Source organism: Styela clava, chromosome 11 (genome assembly GCF_964204865.1).
Source record: "Styela clava chromosome 11, kaStyClav1.hap1.2, whole genome shotgun sequence".
NCBI lineage: Eukaryota > Metazoa > Chordata > Ascidiacea > Stolidobranchia > Styelidae > Styela > Styela clava.
The window spans coordinates 9,414,426-9,439,863 of record NC_135260.1 but is presented as its reverse complement, the minus strand read 5'-3'; the positions used below and the strand labels follow the sequence as shown (position 1 = coordinate 9,439,863).

The window sequence follows — 25,438 nt, the reverse complement described above, 5'->3', positions numbered from 1 at the left end:
TTGAGGATAGTAGACACGACAGGGCAATCTTCAACTTGAAAATGATGAAAAAATTGGAATTGGATTTGGAGTCAATTCGCAAATAGCAAATTTGAAACCTAAAGTCTTAGTGCCATTAATTCGCAAGCATGGAAGGGACAATGCGTGGGAAATCAGCATCAATAAGTCGATTCCCTAAATTGTTCCACCAAACAACACTGTTCCTATGTCAAATTCGTGGAGTGTTACATCATAAAATATTCCATGTAGGCACCTCAAAACTGTATCAATTTAACCTCAGATTATTGCAATGATTGTTGCAATCCATTACTGTATACTGGAATTCTTTTTTTGTGTTTTAAAAAAATTAACTCTCTGGCGGCCTGTTTTTATTGCATAACACCCCACACTCACCAAGTCACAACGAAACGGCATTGCAGCTCATGACAATACAATTTGAGCTCAATAAAATATTAAAATGTTCAATGCAAAATTTTTGTACACAAATATGAAGCCAACTTTCCAAGTTCGATTTACGTTTATAAAAGAAACGGTTCGTGGGCGTGTATAAATGATATGATTTTTCCGATCATTTTAACTCTTTTTTATACAGACAGAAAACACTAAATTCCTACCAGGACAACTAAGTTTTAAAATTACGACTTAATCAGAGGACTTAAACGTAAGTGAAACAAAAACTCGCAAGAATTGGACTTTTTTGAGAGGCTAGAGGTTTCAAATTACATATTTAAATAAAATGTAATATATGCAAGTTGTTAATTATAAAATTATTATAATTCAAATAGTAGTTGAGTCAAAGGATCATTATAACCAATATTGTGAACATCATGTCATTACAATCGCGTATCTCAGTCTTACATCGCACATTGCTTCCGGTATTTTTCAACCGTAAACAAAGAATAATAGCCGTAGCCTGACTTTCCTAAGCTTGTGCCATAAATGCCCAACTAGTTGCTATCAAGATTTATCCGTGAGCCCTGTATGTTGATGATAGCTATCACATATGCGGTATCGTTTGTTAGACTCAAGACGTGCTGGTCATATTGTATTGTTATATTATACTTTGGTGCTTCAGAATCATTACATAGTCTTCAAATTTGGTCGTGTTGATCTGATTAATTGAAAATATATATCAATTTATCTTTCCATATACTCAAAGGGAAACATCAAATTAAGCAGTCTTTCAATGTTGTTATTACAGAAATGAACTTGAAAACAGAAATGTTTGAAATTAAAAAAAATCATTTTGGGGGAAATTTGAACAGAAAGATATGGCAAGCATAAACCAAGTAATAATACAAAGTGATTTCGTCAAAGAGGAAGATTTTTTATAGGTCAGAAGCCAGTTACTTATGCTTGCTGTATGCCAGCACCTTTCCGGATATGGCGACATGTAAATGGACATCAGTGATTGGTACATGTGAGGTGTACAAATATGGTATTAGCAATTCCCGAAAACTATAAAAAGAGTCGACTTTCAATAAAACTTTCATAACATTAGGCGTAATAAAATTGTTTCTTGAACATGCTTTTGATTTAGTAATCATAATAGCAATAATGGGAAATGGGGTAATGGTAAGGAAATAAAGTACGTGAAGATACCATGTCAAAATGTAGGTAAATTTTACGTGAGGCAGCGTCAAACATGTTAGAGATGAAGCCTTCAAGACGCGTCATCTATAGTCATACTCGGTAGAAATCAGTATGTGACAGAATTGAAGAATAAATCTATAGTATTTTATTGTATAACTATAGACGAGGGTTAATTTTTTAATGTTTCAGTATAATTACAACATGGAGTTAAGCTGCAATGCAATAGGATCTCTTGTTCTATTGAGTGTTGTCAGTTTCCTGCAAGGATTTGGTGCTGTTGGACTATTTTATACCACTATCTCTACAATAGAAAAACGGTGAGAAAACCTCGTGGATATATTCTTTTGTTGAAGAAAGGAATTCAAGAATAGGGGGAAAATTTATTCAAAATTCAGTCGCCTAGAGCTGGGGTTTCCAACCTTTTTTACACTCGACCCATTTTTTTTTTTAAATATAAATTTTGTAAAATCTTGCGACCCAAGGATGTGCTCACATACAAAACGGCATGCAGTGCCTATATGGCCGCAAATTTAAATGACTATGATCAAATAAATCTATTTTATATGACATCTATCTCCCGGAAACTACCGCAAAGTCAGAAAGCTGCGCTTGATTGCCAGCAGCGAGTTTTTAAAATTGTGGCTACAGGGTTCACTCAAGCAAAATAGATGATGCTAAGTTTTTATGCTTTGATACTTCCCACACATACAATTACTATTGAGCAACACTTCGATACCAAATATAATGAACAATAAATACTACTGCAAATGAAATCAGCAACTTTTAACTTTTTGTTGAATTAGCATTAAAAAATTAGCGACCCACGACGCAGTTTTGGGTCGCGACCCATAGGTTGGGAAACACTGGTTAAAGCAAACTCAGTAACCTGATTAGAAAATTTAGCAAGGCAGCGTTGGCCTAATTTTTAAAAGTTTGATCCATAACGTCTTAAATAAATGACAGGTCATGAAAACCACAATCTTCTAATGTGTCTGCCAAAACAATTTAACTTAGCAATGAAATAATGACAGACGTTGTTCAAATCAAGATTTATTTATTTTCTTGCCAAAAAATGCTTTTTTCCCTCAGGTTCGATCTAACAAGTTCACAAATAGCCGTCATGTCTAGTACTTTTGACATTGCGGCTTGTATTACTTTACCAATAGTTTCATACGTTGGAGGCAAAGGATATAAACCGCGTTGGATCGGTTCTGGGTCCATACTTATTGGACTTGGAGCTCTCATGTACGTGCTTCCACATTTTGTTGCTCCTACATACTCATCTCTACATGAGAATGTTAGTGAGTGTGAGTTGAGTAATATGACGATGGCAAAGTGCAGCCACTCTCACAATCAAAATTATAGGTGAGTTAGTTGTTGTATGCAGTATATGTGATTGGACATGAAAAAATATTCTTGGTATGAATCCAGCATTCCCATCTTTTTGATTGGAACATATAGAAACTACAAATTCATCAAATTTTGTCTCAGAGCTGTCATGGGGCTGCCGTACTCAGTGATACCCCTGGTATATGACTTTTGCAACCCATTCTCCGCCAATCTTTAATACATATAAAAAACTAGAAATTCATCAAACTTCGTCTCAGTGCTGTCATGTTGGTGTCGATCTCAGGAACATCCATTTAGCAGCCCGTTCTCTGCCAATCTTGTATACTTCCTTGACATTCGCGCCCTTCAATCTAAACTGCAGAATTCTACTAGCAACTTTGAGCAATCTCGGTTCCTTTTTACCCAAATAAAAAATAACTGTATGTTGTAATAATTCGAAGATTTCCGCTATTCATTTTTATAGGCATTCATGGGCAAGTACAGCCAACTAAATTTAATATAATTAATTGTCAGTTTAAAGCATCAAAGAAAGTGTGAAACCAAAGAAAATGGCCAACAAATTATTATGTCAAAAATGTTTTAAAAACATCTGACATGTAACAATTACTGGGCATTGAGATTATAAGGAAAATTTATCCGGATTTTACTAAAATTTCACAATTTATATTCACATAGGGTATTTTTCTACGCCTCACAAGTTCTTATTGGTATTGGTACAATATCAATGAGTATCTTTACGCTTGTTTATTTGGATGAAAACGTACAACAACGATATTCAGCAACTTATATGGGTATGTAAGTTATGTCCATGTCATATATATATATATACAGGGTGGCCCAAAAGTAGGTATACAGTTTTATTTATTTTTTATAATCTTCCAAGCAGCTAGAAAATTAATGTAAAATTCACACTAGATTTATTATCTAAAAAAATAACCAATTTTTGTGGTACTTAACAAGTAACATAAAGTGAACTGCAAGTAGCTTCAAAGCATATAAAATAGTTTAGTAACTGTATATTTACTTTTGGGCCACCCTGTATATATATAATACTCCCATATACCAGACATCCGTTGCCATCTTCTAAAAACTGCTGAGACTTCTGCCCCCCTGCTCCTATAAAACCTATCTAATTTTGCTTTTAAAGCAATTCAGTTAGTTATTTTATGCACATGTTTACTAATAAAAAGGCTGACAAACGAAAGACGCTCGCGTGACACCTCAATAGAGAAGGCCGAGGGTTGCTGCTATATACATACTTTTTTGAAAAGCTTGAAAGTTAATATACTATGGATATCATCAATACGTGTATCTAATAACAACGACAATGCCATTCTTATGAGCCATTCTTATAAGTGAATGGAGAAAACCCATAACAGTCAATAATTTCTGGTGTAATAAATCCCCCCCAAATCCCCCCAAACCCCCCCCCCCCCCCCCCCCCCTTCTCTAATATATCCGATAAAACTAACACATAACAATCTATTGGATCGTAACTAATGAAATGTTAGAAAACAATAATTTGAGTCCTTGTATTTAAATGGTTTGTTATACACTGTTTATCCTCTTGCAGGTATCTTACAAGCAAGTGGATCGCTGGGTCCAGGAGTCGGATATTTTCTTGGTGGATATCTCCTTAATCATTATACATACTTGACAAATGAGTAATATTATTACTTCAAATCTTTTTTTATCGTGAAAGATATTGTATGTTTGTTAAAAACCATTTTTATTATTGTATTTTCAATACTGAATTGGCGAATAAAATTTGACACTCGATAAGCAAAGATTATTTTATATAAGATTCTCTCATTCACTAGATTTTCAATTTTTTCAGTGCCAACGTGAGTCGAAAAAGTTCATCATGGATTGGAAATTGGTGGATTGGATTTGTAATTGGCGGAAGTTTAATCATTATATTGTCAATACCAATATTTTTCTTCCCTGAAAAACTTCGTAATATTGGTGAATACGCAGGAGAGGAAGAAACCTCTTTGATTGGAAACGACGCAAAAAATAAAGATGAAAAAAAGTCACTGAGGTGAATAAAAAAAATTTCAAGTTATTTAGCTCAATAAATTCTGGAAATTTTTGTACAAATATCTTGTAGAAAATGTTCTAAATTTAATAGAAAAATATATATAAATTAGAACCAAACTTATAACTAACTTTTATCTTGTACAAATATCTTGTAGATGAAAATGTTCTAAATTTAATATAAAAATATATATAAATTAGAACCAAACTTATAACTAACTTTTATCTTGTACAAATATCTTGTAGATGAAAATGTTCTAAATTTAATATAAAAATATATATAAATTAGAACCAAACTTATAACTAACTTTTCGATGAAGACTCACTCTTAAATCACAAAAAGTTTAGCTAATATTTAACGTGATATTAAAACAGGAATACCGTGTTATATACAGTAAAAAGGCAGCTTATTTAGTGAAACAATTACAGTAAACAATGTATCACGATCAGAAAAGCGTAGTTTTTTTGCAGTTCTAGTAGCAAGCGAAAATATACACGCGGTCACCAAAGTTCCAAGTTCATGAAAAAATGGTCTCAGTCACGACAAAGGCAGTATATTCCAGTTGTTTACGTATATGCTAATAACATTGTCATTCTAATTTCACCCCAGCTTCGCAGATGCTTTCAAAAGTTTTGTTTTGCTGCTGAAGAATCCATCAGTTGTTTTATTGTCTCTTTCCAACTCCTTAAGCTCTGGCATGGCGATAGGATTGAGTACATTTGGACCGAAGTACGTTGAATCAGTCTTCAATTGTTCATCAACTATGTCAGCATATTATATAGGTAAACAAGTTATTATTTGACGAAGTAAATATGGAGCAAAGTTAAATATTACAAGATCTTATCGAGGAAAAAACTGAATATTTTTCAATGACAACATATATGTTCGCTGTGCAGGTATTTTAAGTTTAGTGACTGATTCGAGTTCCAACGTACTTGGTGGGATCTTTGTCACGAAATTTGATCTCACTGTGAAACAAATGGTCAAGTTTTGCATAGCGTGTTCGGCACTTACAACTGGATTTCTTTCTATATATTTTATATCATGTAAAGATAGAGGTAAGTTCATTTTTCTATGAAGTTCATTACAATAATTGCTAAACTAAACTCCGCGTCTTTGTAAAGTTCATAAACATTAGGTTTGAGTAATCGAGGATATGGTCAATATCGGGGCGGTTACTGTGCCATCTACGGATTCTTGGTTTGAATGCCCAATTGCTTACGTAACGATGCGAGAATGATTTCAACTAGTAGTAATATATTGCTATCTCTGCGCTAAACTATATGTGGATGACCAGGGTAGGCCTTGCTTAGGCCATTGCAGCAGCAGTGCACTCTGAATTTGCATATAGACCATGCAATAAATCTAAGTATAACTTATTAAATTTAATCATTATAAACTCTTATCATGTATAGGTCAGTGTATTTAATTAATCTGTTTTGATTCTGTACGTAGTTAAAAGGAAATATTGTATGACTAATTAATTTTCTATTTTTAAATCTCTATTTTCGGTTATTTTTCACAATAGAAATAGAGGAATTAGAGATGAAAAAACTAAATATGAGTTCAAATCTATGTCGATTAAGTTGTGGATATGCAGTGAAACAATACAGGCCAATCTGTGCAGAAAACAATGTAACTTACTTGTCATATTGTGACGCAGGATGTATGAGGATTGACGAGGTAAGATAAACTGCAAAATGAAATCTAGAAGAGGAGAAGCAGCATTTCACAATAAAGAAGTAAACACAAAATTACCCAAAATCGTATCTCCGTCTGGTGATATTAATGAAATGGCTTCCATTTTTCCATTATTTCTAGGCTTTTTCGATCGGTATCCAATGCATATAACATTTAGTCGTGCAGTTAGATAATTCTGTTCAAATTTTCATTATAATTCACTTACATACAAATTTCTTTTGTTTTTTCAAAGACATACCGAAACTGCTCAGATTTGGTTTATTTTTCGGAAGGTTCCAACTTGTGGAATGCCACTGCCACAAGTGGGAGATGTAATGGAAAAGAAACATGCTCGCATCTTCTGCCTGTATTTTTAGTATTTTTCGGGATTGGAAATTTCATATCAGGTTTCTCAAATCAAGCAACGCTACAGGTATTGTATGCTCTCTGTGTACGAATGAAAGATAGAATGAGAGTCGGAGAGAGAAGAACGGCGAGAGAGTATAGAAGACAAGATGTATATATAATTGTTTATATTTGTTACGATATCGTCAATTACAAATAGCTATTTCGTTTCTATAACTCACTGTAGAAATATGTATGTCCGAGTAACGACTATAAGTCTTAAATTTATTACAGTTTGCATAATTAACGCTTTCTCGTTGCATGAAAATCTTTGCCAATTGTTGCGGTTTTGTCTGATTCTCATCTTTTCAATATTTAGATTTTGTGGAGAAGCGTGCAATTCGAACAAAGATCATTTGCGCTTGGTATACTTGTGAGTTTATTTCAAAAATACTTTTCAAAGTATATTAATATTTGAATAATTAGCAAAATACTGAGATTTTCTATAATGCTATTAGGACCTCCTGAAGTATGCGCACCAAGATGGCGCACAACCTAAACATAGTATGTGTGTACCGGTTAGGATTCAGGTTGTGTGACATCTTAAGAAGCTGCTCTGGTGGATTATGTCTCTAAAAACCAAAAATACTCTCACTGTCCGAAGTTGATCTTACAAAAAGTGAATGTAGACGCTCGTCTATGTGTCGCTGAGTGTAAAGAAATTGTGGTATACTCTTCCTATAAAACACTATTTATATTTAGTTTTGTAATCTTCATATTCAGTCTCTCGCAACACGCATACTCGGGACTATTCCATTCGCTATAATCTACGGAAAGATCATTGATTTATCTTGTATCATATGGAGTGAAGAATGCGGTAAATGCGGTTCGTGTCTTATACACAGTAGTGAAAGAATGCCAACTTATATCCTCATTTTATCAATGTCGTTGCAGGTAAGAAAGGTATTACTATATCACATCACTCTTGTTTGTTTATTTTCGTCTGGATGTTCACAAAATTTTCGAAGAAACTAGGCTACAATTTCATACTTGAATACGCTGTAGATTCTAGAGCAGGGGTGTGCAAGGTTTTTGAACAAGGGGCCAAAAATTTGCCCACCTAGACTGGCGGGCCATGTAAGCGTGAGTTAAATAGTGGGATTTTATGAACAAAATTTTATTTAGGGTGTTACAAAAGCAAAAGTGAAAAACAATGAGCCTCGTGGCAAAACTTTATTTAATCGCAATCTCACCAAATTTCTCAAGCTTTTTTTTTAGCTAAACCATCAAAATAGTTTGGTCGTGGAACCATCAACCGGGCCAGATTGAATTGATCAACGGAACGGATTAGGCCCGCGGGCCGTAGTTTGGCCATGCCAGCTCTAGAGTGTAGAGTGTGACGTAAACACTGTTGTCTACGCCAAAATTGACTCCTTAAATTAATAGTGTAGTCATTTATTTTGAACTACTATTTGATATTACAATATTAAATTGTTGTATATTTAATATGTTAAGGCTGCTTCGACTTTGTTATTGATTGCAATGATCGAAGTAAACGCAGCACCTGCAAAAGACGGTATGGAACTTGAAATAAATTCAACCAGTGTAAAGACAGAAGAATGAAAACTTGAGTTCGGATCGTAATTTCTCTCACAGAATACAAATAAATACACACGTTTTTGGGCACAAGATTGTTGGCGGTTGACCCGCCGATCTAAGTAGCCTGAGCGGTAACGTTATCGACAACAGCACCTTGATGCCAAGTTCCTGGGTGGCGGATTCAATTGGGTATGGAATGCGAAAGAGAAAAGTACCGTATATTACTAATAGTATACGTATTGAGCGAAAGCCTAAATCGCCTGAAAATTTGATGACTCGCCCGAATGAGTTATGATCAAGAGAAAATGGGTGTGCAAATATATAACACTTACACCCACGGAAAGTGATTTGAATTTTTGCGACTATGAGAAAAGAAACTACAGTATAAACTGCGCAGATTTTTGTTGGTGTGTGACTAGAAAATAGTGAATGACATATCATACTTTTCTGTAGGTTGGGCACTGTATTAGTTGGTACTAATGTTGTCATAAGTCCATTTTTGTTTTTAATCTTTTTGAGCTTCCACAAGTTGATTTTGGGGTGGTTTATTGGGTGTGAATAAACTCCCATTGCAATTTCAATTTTGTTACGAGGTCACTTCTCAATATATCTAAATCAGGTTTGTTTCATTTTATTCACTGTTCATTCAAGTTTTTTTTACTTCATTTCAGACATTTGTAGGGACCAACAAATTATCTATGTTATCGATAAATAACCTTTGTAGTTTGAAATTTTTCAGACTTTATGAACATAATATGTATTGCGAAATGGCATTGATCTGACTCTAAAGTTGAATGTCAATTATTTTACTACTACATGCCAAGTTTTCTTATTTCCATACTCAATATATAAAAAAGCAAACAACATATTTTCAATTTATTTAATAGTTAAATCCATTTTATTTGCAAATTCTATAAATTTACATGATCAATAGTTACAGATATACAAATAATTATAAAAAAATAATAATATAAAGAAAAATAATTTGAAGAACTTTTATTTTTGACAAAATTAAGGTATTTGTGCAACATGCCATATTTATAGAGGCAAAAAGATTTGAAGTGAAATAATACATGAAATAATACAATAGTTGGGACCGTTTTTGAAAGTGCCTGTAATACGTATTCATATTATGAATAAGTATACTACCTCAATTTGTTTCAATAGGCATAAAGTTATTTCTGAATCGCTGAAAAAAACTTAAACAAATTTTCATAATACACGAGATATTAATTAACTGCTGTTTAAGTGTTTCTGTTGTCTTCAGCATTTCAATGTAATTTCCTAACCGGAAAGATTTGTTGCTCTTTGCAAATCTGTGGCTACTTATTCGGAGCGAAATGAACGAAAAATCATCGTATCAAAAAGATTTAATTCACTGTATTGAGTTCGAATATATACAAAGTAACCCGTTACAAATACATGATATTATCAACAACATATTTCCGATACTTTTGTGACTGTCTCAAAATTGAGGTATTGGTAAAGGTGTTCGAGAAATGTTAAATCTGTGGTAGCTTTGTGAGTCGTATGTATCAGGTCGCAATTTCAAGTTTTCAATATTCATTCAGGACGCCGTTACCATTGTTTATTTTTATTTTTAAGTTTCCTGTGAGTCTTAGGAGATTCCATATTCTAACTCACGTGAACACTGTTTATTCCGCCAATCGTGTCCGCCTACGTCACAGCTGTCTTTGATTTCAAGAACTCAGCTCAGCCTCATTACCTTGTAAATTGCATAGGCTACCGGTACTGCTTCCAATTAGTTATTTGGACCTATGTCCATATATTCGTGCACTGCTCTCTTGTTTTATGTGAAAAGCTTAGTCACATTGTGAAGATTTTAAATATTGTGTGTCTTTTTGTAAGATAACGGACCCTGTACTTTGAATTTGAAGAATCAACAAAACTGGCCTTCAATGTGTCACACTTTAGGCCTTGGCAAACGCTTCGTTGTCGTAAGATGCTGTGTTCGAGGGTAACTCATTACGATGATTATTTCCGTTTGTATTACTTTGAACTTCGGAAGTTGTCGTATCCATTTGAAGATCAGATGCACTGTCACTCATTAGAGGTGGCTTATACGTAATCAAAGCAAGAAGAATACAACAAACGCTGAGGGCCTGTAGGTAAACAAAAATAGATTTAAAATCAGACATGGGGTTTTATAAAATTGTTTATGTTTTTAATTTAAATTGTCATAACCAGAACAAGTTTCACGAACATTGTGACGCAATAATGTAAAATACGGAACACGATTAAAGTAGACGAAGTACAAAATTTTTGATATTTCACACTAATAAACCTATATACCATGGCAATCATAGCTGATTACCTCGATATATCGACTAAAAATAATATTTTCCTGTAAAAGTATAATACTTATACTCAATCGATGTCCTATCCGAGAGTATAAATGGTTTTATCCTTAATTTTAGTTTACTTTCGAATGGAATGACCCCCAAAAAAATTTTGAGATCACCGGTATATGAACTGTATGCAAGTATCTTGATATTCGGTGGTTTGGCACAGTCTACTTTTAGCACAAAAAAACTTCTTTTTGTAGAATTGCAGTAAACAAATTATAAACTACTTTGCAATATCGATCCCTTTATCAGATCACTATGATGACATAACGTTTAGACCATCGAACTGCGACACTCACCCACGGAGTAAGGCCAGCACCCTAGTAAACTTTGATCAAAAACATATACGACATCTCACCTTAGGTACTGTGAATAAAATCGTCATATATTTAGTCATGGAGGCATTGTCGTATAATTTACATGATCCGCATTCTCCACATACTTCTTCCCATACTAGGCACGATGAATCAAGTACAAGGCCGAGTATGATCGGAAGAGGAATCAAACCTAATACTCGCATGATCACCCACTGAAACACAAATGTAAAAAAAGTTTAATTTTTTTAATCAAGACCATCATTAATACATGTTTCGCATGCATAATTCATATATATATCACTCGTAAGTTATGAGTAAAAATTGTACTGTATTACCTGAATTCCAATTGCGAATGATCTCTGCTCAAAGGGAACTGTTCGAAGCGATGCCTAAAACATAAATCAGTAGATATAATAAATTACTGTACTGTAATAAGTGGTATCTTCTGGCAGCTGTATAACTTTATATTCGAGCTATAAGTCGAGGATAAACTTGTCTTTAGACATATTTGGTTTCCAAGTATATATTGTGCTGTTTTGTCTGATTTTTTGTTCAAAAAAAATGCAAATTTCAACTTTGCTCCTGAAGTATGCGCACCAAGATGTCGCATAACCTGAACCCTAACCTGGTACACAACTTGAACGCCTTTTTCCGAAGATAACTCGCTCCGAAGAGCAGTCTTTTGGATTTGACAGAATCTACAAGCGATAGGGTAAAGAATGGATACATCAGGATACAGTTAAGTCCATATGCAGCTCTATAGTTAAATAAGGTTATAAGAATTAAAATGACTTATAACCTTGTCATACCTGTAACGCAGGTTGGAATTTGAGAAAAGTGAAGAAAACCGCTAGTGCTCCAAAAGCTAACATTATTCCGACATCTGGGCAAGTATTTACATCACATTTTCCATTTGTTGCAGTAGAAGCGTTTAATGAAGGTATCATATCAGATTTGAAGATTTGGGTGCAGTTAATGTATTCCTGTAACAACAAACAAAATTGAACATAATTATTATAATAAAATTGAAAATAAAAATATTGAAAAGGAAAGATGCTCAACATTCAACTATTTCTGATGGATTTGGTAATTTACCGTTTTTGCGTTGAAATATTCTCAAACGAATTTCGTAATTATAGTATTTAAAAACATTATTTTTAAGTTAAACTCACATGGCAGCCGAAAGCAATTCAAGCTAAGACACCAATGTATAACAAAGTTGAATTAAAAGCTTATTTCAAACCTAATCTATTACTGCCGATTTACTATACTATATAGACTAATATTGGTTGTTTTACGGTTTACAGTCTAATCACGATACCGTAAACATCAAGTAACGATGCCGGTACATCCTTCAAGAGAGAAAATACTGCGTGAGTTAGGTTCAGGAATGGTTACATGGGCCCCAATCGACATCGAATAGCCTTTTCATAGAGGGCATACTGGGATGCTATTTGCTGACGAAGGTTCGATTTTTAGAGCTGCTTCACTAAATTGTATTACCGACCAAGCTCATTGTTTATGTAAAGACTATTTTATTAATATAGACATTGACTGGGTGTGGTGCTACATCGCCTCTAGACATTGGCGATCACTTTATAGTATATATACGTTGATATACCGGGACTTCATATTTAAAGTACTCACCCCGTCATCAGTTCTTATGCATCCAGCATCGCAGAATGAGAGATAAGTGAGACCATCTGCTCCACAAACGGGATCATATAATTTAACACTGCATCCACATGATCCAGAACATGAATACGTATCTTCTAAATTGTGTGGAACGTTGACGCCTGGTACCACTGGAAATGTAAATCAAAGATTGAATTGTGTAAAGTAAATGTATGTAATAGTCATTACCTCAGCATTTTTTATTTCGTAGATTATAATTTGAAACACGCATAGATCGTTTGAACAATCTTAGTCTTAAGACAAATATTTCACAGATACTCGAGCAGGAATGGAAAGATAAATATTATACGAAACAAAACAAAAAATTTGACAATTTTATCAGTAGAAAGTGAATCATATATGAAGTTTTAGATAAAAAAATTTAATTGGTCGCGTTTTAGTGGCAACTTGAAGAATATTTTTAATGAAACTACAACTTTTTAGAAAGGAATTTTGTGCCACGTGTACGTGAGGTGTAGAGAACATATCCGAATAATATTTACCTAACTATTTTTAAAACAACGAAAAAAAATTCAAAAACAGAGCCCTTACTTGGATTTTCACACTGAAGTAAAAATATGAACAGGCATCCCAAGGCTAGTGTTGAACATACAATACAAAACTTCAACATAGTAGGTACTTTCAATTTCATTTTTGATATAACGCAACCTCCAATAAGATGAGCCGAACATGCAGACACAATCGACAAGATGCCTAGATAACGAACATAATAGCAGCTTTAGTAAAATAGTGGTTATAAGGGATAAACCATCTAAAAATCGATATTAAAGTTTATTGTGAGCCTGTATTACTTATATAAAAACGGTAAATATTGATAATATTTCGTGAAGAATAACTTCGATAGCCAGTAATTGAAATTTGTTGTCAAAATTTACTTGACTAGAGATAACGCGGGCCATATAGAAGTCATACATGATCGAAGACCAGATAGGTGAGTACACATACTTGAACCATGTTCAAATCACATAGAAACATCAGTGATTTTACGAAAAATGTAAACAATAATATTTTTGTCTTAAAAAGATTTGATAACATCTGCGGTAAATAATAATATGTATACTCTAATAAATTGGTCTCCTTTTAAAGCCAAATATTGAGATATGGTGAATTACCAATTTTTACCATATCAAATATCAATTTAATTAAAAGTTATGCGATCATGACCCTATAAATGTTTTTCGGCGTTCGTTAGGTTCGTTTGACGAAATTTGGGTGTAAACAAAGTAAATATATAATACTCCGGTTAAAAAAGTGATTGCAAGATAATTTGCAGCTTCTCTTTGAACAAGCAACAAGAGCTCTTTTCCAAAAAGCAAATTTGAAAATGAAACTGTCATTGCCGCTTTATCATATACTACACAGTCTACCACACGCTGGGCGAGGGGGGCAGGGGAGCTTGAATGCGAACCCCAACATTGAACGCAAAATCTCTGAGATGAGTTGCCAACATATATATGACATGAGGCCAAAGTGTTTATGACTGGATTTAGGCTTTGATTTTCGAAGCCGATTTTTAAAAAGTTTGCTTAAGAATTAAGTCTATAATAAGATGTAAAACGTGCATAAAAATACGTCATAAATAAAATAGTCATCATACAATCATCAAAACAAAAAACCGAGTTCAACTTGTCAATTCCATACAATAATAGTAATAACTTCAATGTAATTTTAAAATTTTGGCTCAAAATATCCGAAAGGAGCCAAAATGTCTGATCTACCCAATCAAAATGATTAAGCATTACTCAGACATGCAAAATCCTTACCAAAATATAAAGCTGCTTTTGATGCTGGCAACCGAAACATTGCTTCTGTGTATTTTGGGCCAAATGTTGCAAGTGCAATTACGAGTCCTGAGTCCATCGCCCCGGCAACAGATAAGAAAACCAAAGTAATATTCTTCAATACAACCTTCAAACAACGAGGAATGTCTTTGGCACTGTAAAAAATGAGAACAATTTTTGAGAATTTTTTTTTACAAAACATAAAAATGTCGTAATAATATTGGTACAAAAAAAATGGAGGAATCGTACAGGCACAAGTAGACATCGTCATTAGAGTTTCAAACAATTCAATGTGAATAAAATTCCAGATCAAAAACATTTTAGTTTTAGATTTAATGAACTGAACTAACGTTATGAAATATTATATTGCTTTGCCGCTCAAGAGATAAGTTTTAATTAAAGTTCTCGAATTACTCTCAGACTTCTACATTAATTGATATAGCGTGAAAAATATTGAACGTAAAAGGGTTGGAGCATGCCTGCACAACTGAAATGAGAGCCGCAACAAACAAAAGCAATTGTTCGCGAGCCGCAAGTTATCATTATTGCATGCAGTATAAAATACATCTTGTCATGTTTTTCGGAATATAGCATGCGGCTGTATGTTGTGCAGCCATTCGTTAGAACATCGTCAAAGCTTCGTCAAGTCAAGTGAGAATCAAGTAAAAAGATTTGTGGGAATCTCAAATATTTTGCTTTCGAGAAAATTAGATATTTTGACAGTGGTCTAAAATGTCTGTCCAAAACCCAGTGATTTGTTTACAGCCGAACCGCTCTTACCAAAGAAATAGTATTAGCAAGTCCGTAAGATACCACAGAAAAATATTAAAGTATGGAAAACAGAAAACCCACCTTTTCCCAAAATTCGCATCTTTCTTAGCCTGAATCGCATCGGAATTCTGGTTCATTTCCTGTTCGCGATCTAGGCGATACTTTGATGTACCAGGAAGTTGTTTTGGATATAATAATATTGGTAATGATATTAATATCGCCAGGCCTCCAGTGAATATAAAACCCAGCCACCAGTTTCCCATCCATAACGAACTGTCTTCAGTAATGTCAACTCTGAGAAAACATTAAAAGTCAGAATTATAATTTTGCTTTTTTATGTTCATGCATTGCATGGATTTGTGGGGTATATTACACTTATAAACAAGGGTCTTGACAAGCAGTCAGTAATAGGTAGAGAGTAACCTTATTTTTTCCAAATCTTCCAAGGCACTGTGCAGGGACCACTGATATATACTATTTTTAAATGGAAGAAATCTATCCTGTTTGGCATTGCTGATTTGTTATATCCTAGGGTGGACAAGGAAATAGAATCAGTGTTGTGTAATCCGCAATACCAATACGGTTAAGTTAACTCACAGCGTCCACTTATTCTGAAAGTAGTGGTATCTTATCAGTTTGGCCTTGTCTATTTTGTTTTGAATTGAAGCTTTTCTATATTCAAAGTGAGATTCAGTGGTAAATGTGATAAACAGTGAAACTTGGCGTAAGAGTTTCAATCAGAGGGCAATAAATGTATAGCACAGCCTAAATATCTGCAATTGACAACTTTCAGACCCAAAGTTGGGAAAAAACGGGTTTAAAGGCCAAATTATAAAATCGCGAGTTGCTACATAAGTCGCATAAAGCATAGATCGTGTTGATTATTTCTAACTTTGGAAGTTATGTAATACGAAATGTAATCTTATGTAAATTTAGTATCCATTTAAATTTTGACTTACTTTTCATCAATATTGACGTAAAAACGAATAAAAAATCCTCCCAATAAATATCCAATACCTGGTCCAGCGACAGAAAAAGCGAAAAGTATACCTGAAATATGAAGTTAAACTGAGTAATTGCAGAGAACCGACTGGGACAATAGTCATGAAGTAATACAAATTGTTTTTTCAAGAAGACTTTGCTCAAAGCAAGGTTTCGATAGCACTCTCAGGGGTAAATGAGACTCTATGGTGGGCAAAGTTAGGAGAAAACACTAAAATGTCAAGCGGTATTGAAACCACAGGAATTTATAGTGCCAAGTAAAGAAGTTTCTGTCAATGTGGTCAGGATAACACCATGAGATTGTGAATTTCAAATAACTAAAGTTTATGGTGATAGTTCTTTGTCTAGTCTATAAGTGCAATGGTCGGCAAATTATACGTTTGGTCGCGAATCAAAATAAGACTCACAAAGTCGCAAGATTCGAATGTTTGAGTGCCATTTTGCTAGAAATTAGTTTAGTTTGAGTAGCTCACTCAAAAATTGATATCGTCGTTTGTTACATTTCTTATTTATCATGCTGTTAAGCCGTTTTCACAAATAATTAACTTGATGTTAATTTAAATTTTTAATTTATGACAATACTAAAATTTATTTGAACATTTCGCCTTATTATACTTACTCTGCGCAAGATGCGATGTATAGCACTGACAGACTACTACGAACATTAAGTATTTAATGATATATTGGATATAAATGTCTCAATGCAATTTCATATGCATTCACTCAGAAGAAAAAGAGGTGATTACCGGGCAAAGATACGTTAGGACACGAAGACCCGATAGCTATCATCGCTATAATGTAATGTAGCGGAAAATTACACTTTGGTAAATGACGACAATTGATAGAACGGCCCTTGGTACACAGGACAATAAACAGATGATAGCTCACAGCCATGATTTTTGAAAAATTATAAATCGTTTTTATCAACACTATTTACCGTGATAAGTAGAGGAAGATGTTTCTTTCACATTTGCATCAAGATAAGTGACTCCAAGTGTAAACAATCCAGAAGCCCCGATACCGTGTAATATATTGCCGAGAATAAAGAATCCCCTGCAATACCAATTGAAAATTCAATTCAAAAAAATAAAGTTAGAAATGATATAGAATACTACATCTTAACGCTACGTGAATCACTAATCTAAAATAATCAGCTAATGCACATAAAAAGCTTGGAATTCATTCACACGGCCAGCATATATTCTAAGCATTTCTCGTTCATAAGTTGTTTAGAAATTTAAAGGTTTGAGACAATTTCATTACAAAACCGATATGACATACATTCTGAAATACATTGAAATATTAATTAAATTTACTTTTACTACAAGAACTCTACCTGTAAACTCTCATATACGACTCTCCGCATTCGGTATTAGAAGCATTATCTCCACAAATGTACGATTGAGCCTCGTTGATTGAGTATTTTGGGGCAATAAAATGTGGCAACGAGAATGTGAGCGAGCCCAAACCCATGATGAACACACCCCATCCAATCCACAAGGGTTTGTGGCCCCGCCCTCCAATAAAAGTCACCACGGACACTGCGATGAGGAATCCAAGATCATAACAACCGGCGATGAATCCGGTCTCGGAACTTTTGAGATGAAACCTATGTGTAAAGGACATAAGAAAAATTTATTAAGTTTATTTAGTAAGTTTATTCGTATATTGGTTCTTTGTTGTTTCGATAATAGCATGTTTTTTGTTCGTCTCAACAGAAGGGCTATTCAGAAACGTTAATAGGCACGATGTGTACATATTAATCGTTTCGATAAATTGCTGTTTTTGTTGTTGTTGTTGTTGTTGTTGTGAAAAAAAAAACTTTCCTTCTGAACTAATGGGCAAATCGATTGTTATAAATATGGCGATGTAGTATTCGAGTAGTGGACAAGTTGTCTATAGTTAGGATAGGGATTTTGTCTCTGCGCATCGATGAAAAGAAAGTGGATAAGAAGGTTTAATTATATTGTGAACAACGACCTCTCAAACAGCTAACAATCCAATGAGCTCAACATTATTCAAGATTCTACATTATTAGTAATTCCTTCGTTAATCTCGTAAAAAATACGTTCGCTTAGGCTAAGAAAGTTTTGTTTTTCAAGCACCGGTCTGTATACGTTAAGTTATACAGCGATATATGTGTAAGATTGAACCCCCAAGTTAAAAGTGCAGTTTCGAATTTCAAAATATATATCAGGTGTTTCGACCTTACAGAAAAATATTGGTATATATTTTGTTCCTAAACACGCAACGATGTTGCGCCTGTAAGCTTATTAGACATTAAGTGTACATATTGATCATTTTGCAATTGTGTTGTTACTGATCTTGTTGATATTTCTTTTCTTCTAATTGTTACGAAAAAATGGACTTTCACTTAAATTACTGAAACAATTGCATTGAATTTTCAGTGGTTAAAGGTTGTATTTGTCGATAGAAGGCTATTACTTTTATTTATTTTAAAAATTTCTGTGGGCTCTATGGAATTCCGTTTTTTGTGTGCGATGAAGTCATCAAAATAAAAAATCGCGCATCTTGTGGCGGTTCCGCGTTCGCGTTCGTCGCTATCTAGCATTCAGGCGAAGTCATAAATACGGCGGCACCGGTAGTCTACCGAGAAAGATGGCATACTTGTTCTACTTCGTTTCGACCTTCGTGCCTATATGATTGTCATCGTATACTTTTATCATATCATATATTACAGTAAGGAATCAGGTAACCTGTGTGGTCTGTGGTCTTACCGAGATTTGACCTATTTTAGTTTTCCGTGTAAAGATATGATCTCTTATCTTTACGTGGTTGAAAAAAATTACAGCTTTGTTAAAAAATAATAGAGTCCTATCATCATAATTCAGCGTGTATGAAAAGCTAGAGCACACAAGAGTGAATAAAACAAAAAAAAACAATACGTTTTATCTAACCATTTTGCGATGCCTATATGAGTTCAGCTTGTAACTGTGGTAAAACATAATTTTACTCTTCTTTTAATTTATTGGACACAAAATGGATGGATCGTTTTGGCATTACGTTGTTGTTTTCGTTCATGTTCATTTTCTTGTTAGTATTTTTCTACTTTCGCTTTTATCAATTTTTTCCCACATTTAGTGTTTGTGAATCTTATACACTAGGAATTGAGAAATAGGTTTTTGTGGTGAAAAAAAGAATAAATAAATTGAATGAAATTTTTAAAAATAATCATATTCTCTTTAAATTGAACTATCATGTTGCCAATTGGAAAACCAAATATCTCGTAATTAGCACGATAATAATCAGCTCGCGACAAATAAAATAGCACCCTCTGCTTGATTGTATTATAATAGTTTATAATGACACAATTTATTGTTAAAAGAAACGTATGATCAATTTATAGATGAAAGGTAAAATGGGATTTGGTGAATACGTATTTCTGAGTAAGATTCTAGAATCTACATAATATACAATTCCAATACAATGATTTAATGTGAAATGAAACATTTTCACTGACCTTTTTTCCAGCGTGCTGATGACAATGTTGACAATACCGTTAACAGCCATGCCTTGAAGAAATATAGCAAAGCATAGAAAAGCAAGGATTCCTTTCGCATTGTTACAGCAGTTTAAAAATCGAAGTGCAACCCTGCAAAAAATAAAGAATTATTTTTACTATTTATTTATAGTAGTCAACATTTTTAATTTATGTTCCGGTTTTGAAAAAATGTTTTTGTATGCTCAATTCCTTGAATGAAGTTCAGTTGTGCAAACCAAGTCATGGTCAAATTATGTCATTTTCTAAGCCTATCACAAATAGGACAAACCAGAACATCTTTGTTTTTTATTCTTAGTAGCTTCATCAGGAGCAGTGGTCGTTTTATAACACTATCTTCAGAGCAGAGGAGTGAAATTGTTCCATACACAATTACAATAAATGAGCGCAAATAAAAATTCACGTGATGGAGAATGATTTTGTCCCGAAACAAAGAAATTTATTTGTTAAAAGGCGTATATAAAATGTCAGGCACATGTAGAATATAAATACAATATATGAGCTATAAACGGTTTGAATGACACATGCAGCTCTACATATGTTCGTATATGCAGTTACGTAACGGTTTAATGTTCACCGATATAAAACGGATGAATATACGCCATTTTTATAGTGACCTAAATTAAATCCCCCTCTTAAAATTTTTCGTATCACATGACTGTTAAAGTATAAAACGAAACAATGTATTTCATCTATTCTTTCATCTCGTTGAGTTATGACTTCATTTTGATGCCATGACATGCGTATGCTGTCATGACACTCTATCAGCTGATACTTGACCGGGTCAGTACAAGAAAAAACTGGCCTTGTCACGACAAGGTGAATAATGCACATTTATGCCGAGTTATGTAATATTATTTGCAACATAAAGGGCATATGAAATGATTTATAAGAGTCATACTTGATTATGTTTAATTCATAGACCTGATGTCACATACGCCGCATAAAATGTGAGTCGTGTGACGTCATTAGTTCCAAAATAAGTTACGGAAACAGGTAAATAGAAAAGAGAATTTATCACATAAAATTGTCAACATTTTCATGGTAAAATACAATTTTGTGCAAATTTAAAATTAAAATTTTGGAAAATCGATTTATGTAAAATGCATTGTTCTGACAATTTCATAACTTTCATTTATTTATAATGTTTACACGTCACCAGGTTTCTGGGAGTAATAAGACAGATATTCAATTTGGTTTTAATATACAATTTAAATTAAATTTCTTAAAACAGAATTTTGCTATTCTTAAAGATTCGCCCGAATGAACTATATATGTATATATATAGTCGCCTATAGAATTAGAAAATACTTTTGTACCGCCACATAAATATCACGCAATCCTTGTTAATATTGATACCGAATTAAAATGTTATTCATCTTTGGTATATTCTGGCGCCTCATGAATTCGGTACTCTAAACCAGGGTTATAAAGCAATGGACCCAGGATGGGAAACACTGCTTTCGACAAAAGTATATAGTTAATTATTAATCGACAAAATATTACTAACTTTGCAATTTAATTATCGCACACTTTTTGCAATAGCTTATGTAGTTCTTAGAACTTGGTAATAAAATTTAAAATGTCGGCGTTAGGGTCACTTAATGTCTGTCTGAAGTTAGTTTCTCTTTTCGAAAATGGGTTTTCTTTGCTTTTGTTGTATTTGATATATATTTCTAATTTGCATATTATTTTAACAAACGAAATACCGATTGGTTTTAGTTGAATTTCGATTGCGTCATCAATAAGAAATTGATTGATAGATTGATTGGTCGAATAGCATTAGACGCGGGAATAGCAGACAGACGTCCACGTGCATCTCTGCAAAGAATACGTAAATAATAAAAAAATAAATAAAATCTTGGTTAGAGGAAAGGGCCAACCAACGTCTCATTCTTTCAATTGCAAATCAGATCAAGGCACGTCAGCACACAATTTCCGAATGCGCATTTCTATGACGGCAATAAATTACTACAAAATCAAGTATATTTTTTTAACTTTTTTCATCAAAAAATGCAAATTTTGTTTTAGCGTTTAACGTAATCCAATTTAAACACGATACAATTTCTGACAAAATTATAGTCTTTAAGAATGTAAAACAAGGTATTTCCTCATAAATATATGAAGTTTCATGTCGAAATGGAGTTGGAATTGAAAATAGGTCGCATTCCACTTATAAATTAAAGCAGCCCAGCTGCGCTATGAAACTAGAAAATTAATGTTGGGTAATTAATCTTGTATGTTCACAATGGCAGCATTGCGTATTGTGTTTAACATTTTGCCCAATTGCAATCAATATTCTACTAACACTATTCTGTAAAGTATATTTTTTCCGCAGAGTTAGTAAGCATATTGTCATTTTATTTATTCGTTGAAAGTAGCGCAATGTTATGAAATTATTACCGGGTTAGGTGGTCAATGTCGTATCGATTGGGTTCTGCGGGACCAACTATACCATGCTTTTATCCTGATGAATCTGTATGTTCATAAAGCATGGATACTCTAACAAATGTGCAGATAAATCACAACTTCAAGCGAGTCTTGTTGCGCACTAACAGAAATATACTTCTGTCAGGTTTCGTCCGACTAAAATCAACTATGATCGAATAAATATGATTACCTTTAATAAGAAACTTGACTTTTGAACCGCTTTGTATTTGATTACCGCCAAATATTAGTCGCAAATTAATTAATTAATGACTTCATTGATATATTCAACGTTTTCTCGATATTGCGTGTATTTTAATCAATGTTCAGAATGTTTCGCAGTACTATATATAGAGTTCGTATTATAGTTCCACGTCAAGATTAATTATATATTATTTGAAGGGTAATAAATTAGTTTGTGGATAGCGATGAACTTAATTTCTAAGAATTTTACATTCCTAACGCCAACATTTTGTCAAACTACGGAAAGAAAGTATTAAGTTATTGCCCTAATAAATCAACAAACGCATTCGATCAAGAACTTCATGTCATTCCGAGCACATTCACATAATATATTATAATATTTCAACGTCAAAATTATATATTGTTTTAGCATGACTGGCATAAAATATTTTATATATACAATTAATTACAATATCTTAAAAGTTTCTATTATGTGACGAAGGTCAACGACTTGAAATTAAAAATTTCGCGACAAATAAATATTATAATATGCGTCGAATTTGGGCTGATATACTCCACCCATTATTCGCGTATTATGGGGTTAAATGGGGAACTAAATACGATATCGATTCAGGTTGTAGCAGGGCTTGTAATCAAAACTAACCGCTTGGCTATACAACAAAAATAGTGATTAAGTAAAAATAAAAATTATCACCTCTTTGATTTACATTTTCCGAAACATATTTCCAATCCACAACTCTCTTCGTCCGTAATACAAGGCGATGGTTGCATTTTATTTGTCTTCTCTTTTGTAAAATCATCAAAATCGCCACCATTCTTTTCTTTTTCTACTTTATAAATATTTTCAGTCGACGTTACCTTTTCATTTGCGTCCATTTTTATTTATGTTGAATCTTCACTATGAGATAATGCAGTTTCAGTCTGGCATAAAACGAGGTTTGAGCACGTATTTTTCTAGGAATGAAGCTTCTAGTAGTCTATAAGCTGTAAGTCGTGCGAAAATGGATAAAATAACCGCAATTTTAGTTAAAAAATTTTTGAAAATATGTAATTTGATTATCTTTTTAGACGTATGCGTATGCCCCATAATTAATTTGCACTTCCAAGATGTCTACCTTTTTATGACCATACTTGGTAGATGAACGAGAGAATGAAATGCAGAAATCATCTTTCGAAACTTAGTATTTATCTAACTGTCTACCTGCGCGTAAGAGATTAAAATAACGTTTCCGTAAGTACTTGATCACCTACGCTTGAGTACCCTTTTAGGTCAAGTACAATGAATGAAATATTGGAGATATGTACATGCATAGAATGAGAAACAGACTTAGCTTGTAACATTCTTTCCGCTTCCACAAGTTTAGATCCTTCAAATTTAAAATTAAAAAAAAAATTATGACGAATATTTAGGCAGAAAAATTATACAATTATAAAGTTTTACACATTTTCCCGAAATAGGCCTCAAACAAGAAGTCACTCCGGTGTCCGGTACTGGACACTTATTAGAATAGTTTTCTTCAGAATGACCTATCTGTCATGCGATTAAAGCCGATCTTCAAATTCCGAAATTGACACGATCGGGCCAACGCGCTGACTGCAAGACTAAGGCACTGCACTCATTTCGTTCACGGACCAATATTTCAACTGATTTTTTCAATTGATTATAGGTTTTAGCATCTGGCTAATTTGGCTCGTTCGATCGAAACATTTACAGAAAACCTATTGCTATGATTGTTGAATATGGTCGGCAAATAATCTTCAGTCATTCCGGAGAATAAGCTTATGAAACTTGAGTTACAAATGCAGTACTTTTCTGTACAAAAAATTCCAAGAAAATTGGCTGATTCATATACTATCAATCCAATACTAAAACTTTAATTGTAGTTTTAAGCAAATTCACTACAAGTACTTCACATCAAAGATATCTTTTCTAACTGAATAGGCGGGTGTTTAATTAAGTACTGGTTAATTACTTCACTTATAAGAAAATTATACATTCCGTTTAAGACCGAAAATGGCTAAAATTTTTACAACGCGATTTTTCGACCACGCACCTGCGTACGGATGAACGAAAACGCCTATTTTAACGTAGCGCAAATTTGAACAATCTCGGTTGTGCTCAAAATTAGCGATGTATGGACAAAGTAAAAGACGGTGGTTTGGGTTAAAACCATTATTTTGAGACCAAAATCGGTAAAATTTACAAGTTTCAACTTTTTGTCGCATGGAAGCAATTTTTAAAACTTTTCACAAAATTTTTTCAATCTATCACTGACAGCTGGAGAAATAAATACTTGTAAAAGTACTTGAAATCCGGTTTATAAACCGCAGTATCGACCGCAAACTCGCATCTCCAAACATGACTAATCACCTTGAAAGATTGTTTTCAGATATAACAACTTCGCTCGGAACTTCGCTGAAATGCGTTATACGGCAATCTAGCTATCCGCGACAGTTAACACGCTAAAAAAAATCTAAAAAAAAATCTTGAAACTTTTTGACTTTAAAATCTCAGAAGTAATCTTTATTTATTTTCGACCATATCCCAGGAAACGATGTTCTTTCTAGTGTGATAGGAAGATTATCCTTTAACGCTCACAGAATCGCGTAACTACCATTTCAGTATAATGCCGTCAGCATACTTTACATTTCATAAGGTATTTAACAATTATACTCCTACGTGTTTACGCCATTTATTTGCGTCAGGTATTCAATGCTTTAGTTTCGAGTCGGTAAAAATAAAAATCAGT

The 25,438-nt window shown here is 33.5% G+C and overlaps 2 protein-coding genes across 2 annotated transcripts; one reads left to right on the top strand and one right to left on the bottom strand.

Moving 5' to 3' along the window:
• The first annotated feature begins 1,777 nt into the window (after nucleotides 1–1,777).
• On the top strand, nucleotides 1,778–9,498 carry LOC120347164 (solute carrier organic anion transporter family member 4A1-like). Its single transcript, XM_039417038.2, has 12 exons — nucleotides 1,778–1,910; nucleotides 2,683–2,958; nucleotides 3,619–3,734; nucleotides 4,517–4,607; nucleotides 4,781–4,984; nucleotides 5,591–5,763; nucleotides 5,878–6,039; nucleotides 6,510–6,664; nucleotides 6,915–7,094; nucleotides 7,386–7,439; nucleotides 7,790–7,960; nucleotides 8,522–9,498. The coding sequence occupies exons 1-12, from the start codon at nucleotides 1,795–1,797 to the stop codon at nucleotides 8,627–8,629; spliced, it is 1,806 nt and encodes a 601-aa protein (XP_039272972.2). The 5' UTR covers nucleotides 1,778–1,794; the 3' UTR covers nucleotides 8,630–9,498.
• On the bottom strand, nucleotides 9,481–23,673 carry LOC120347150 (solute carrier organic anion transporter family member 4A1-like). The gene is made up of 13 exons (XM_039417022.2): nucleotides 23,383–23,673; nucleotides 20,019–20,150; nucleotides 17,874–18,146; nucleotides 17,475–17,590; nucleotides 16,495–16,585; nucleotides 15,617–15,829; nucleotides 14,747–14,919; nucleotides 13,515–13,676; nucleotides 12,936–13,093; nucleotides 12,098–12,271; nucleotides 11,624–11,677; nucleotides 11,330–11,500; nucleotides 9,481–10,728 (listed from the first exon to the last, which is right to left on the bottom strand). Exons 1-13 carry the CDS (start codon nucleotides 23,562–23,564, stop codon nucleotides 10,537–10,539), a joined length of 2,091 nt encoding a protein of 696 aa, XP_039272956.2. The 5' UTR covers nucleotides 23,565–23,673; the 3' UTR covers nucleotides 9,481–10,536.
• Between the last annotated feature and the right edge of the window lie 1,765 nt (nucleotides 23,674–25,438).

Bases quoted from the DNA above. Each gene is read 5' to 3' on its own strand.
- LOC120347164 (XM_039417038.2), top strand. From the start codon at position 1,795: ATGGAGTTAAGCTGCAATGCAATAGGATCTCTTGTTCTATTGAGTGTT. The intron at 1,911-2,682 runs GTGAGAAAACCT...TTTTTCCCTCAG, and splicing joins ATCTCTACAATAGAAAAACG to GTTCGATCTAACAAGTTCAC. The intron at 7,095-7,385 runs GTATTGTATGCT...TTCAATATTTAG, and splicing joins CAAATCAAGCAACGCTACAG to ATTTTGTGGAGAAGCGTGCA.
- LOC120347150 (XM_039417022.2), bottom strand. From the start codon at position 23,564: ATGGACGCAAATGAAAAGGTAACGTCGACTGAAAATATTTATAAAGTA. The intron at 20,151-23,382 runs GTGATAATTTTT...TATTTTTTGCAG, and splicing joins GGAAAATGTAAATCAAAGAG to GGTTGCACTTCGATTTTTAA. The intron at 16,586-17,474 runs GTAAATAGTGTT...TTCATATTTCAG, and splicing joins ATCTTCCTCTACTTATCACG to GTATACTTTTCGCTTTTTCT.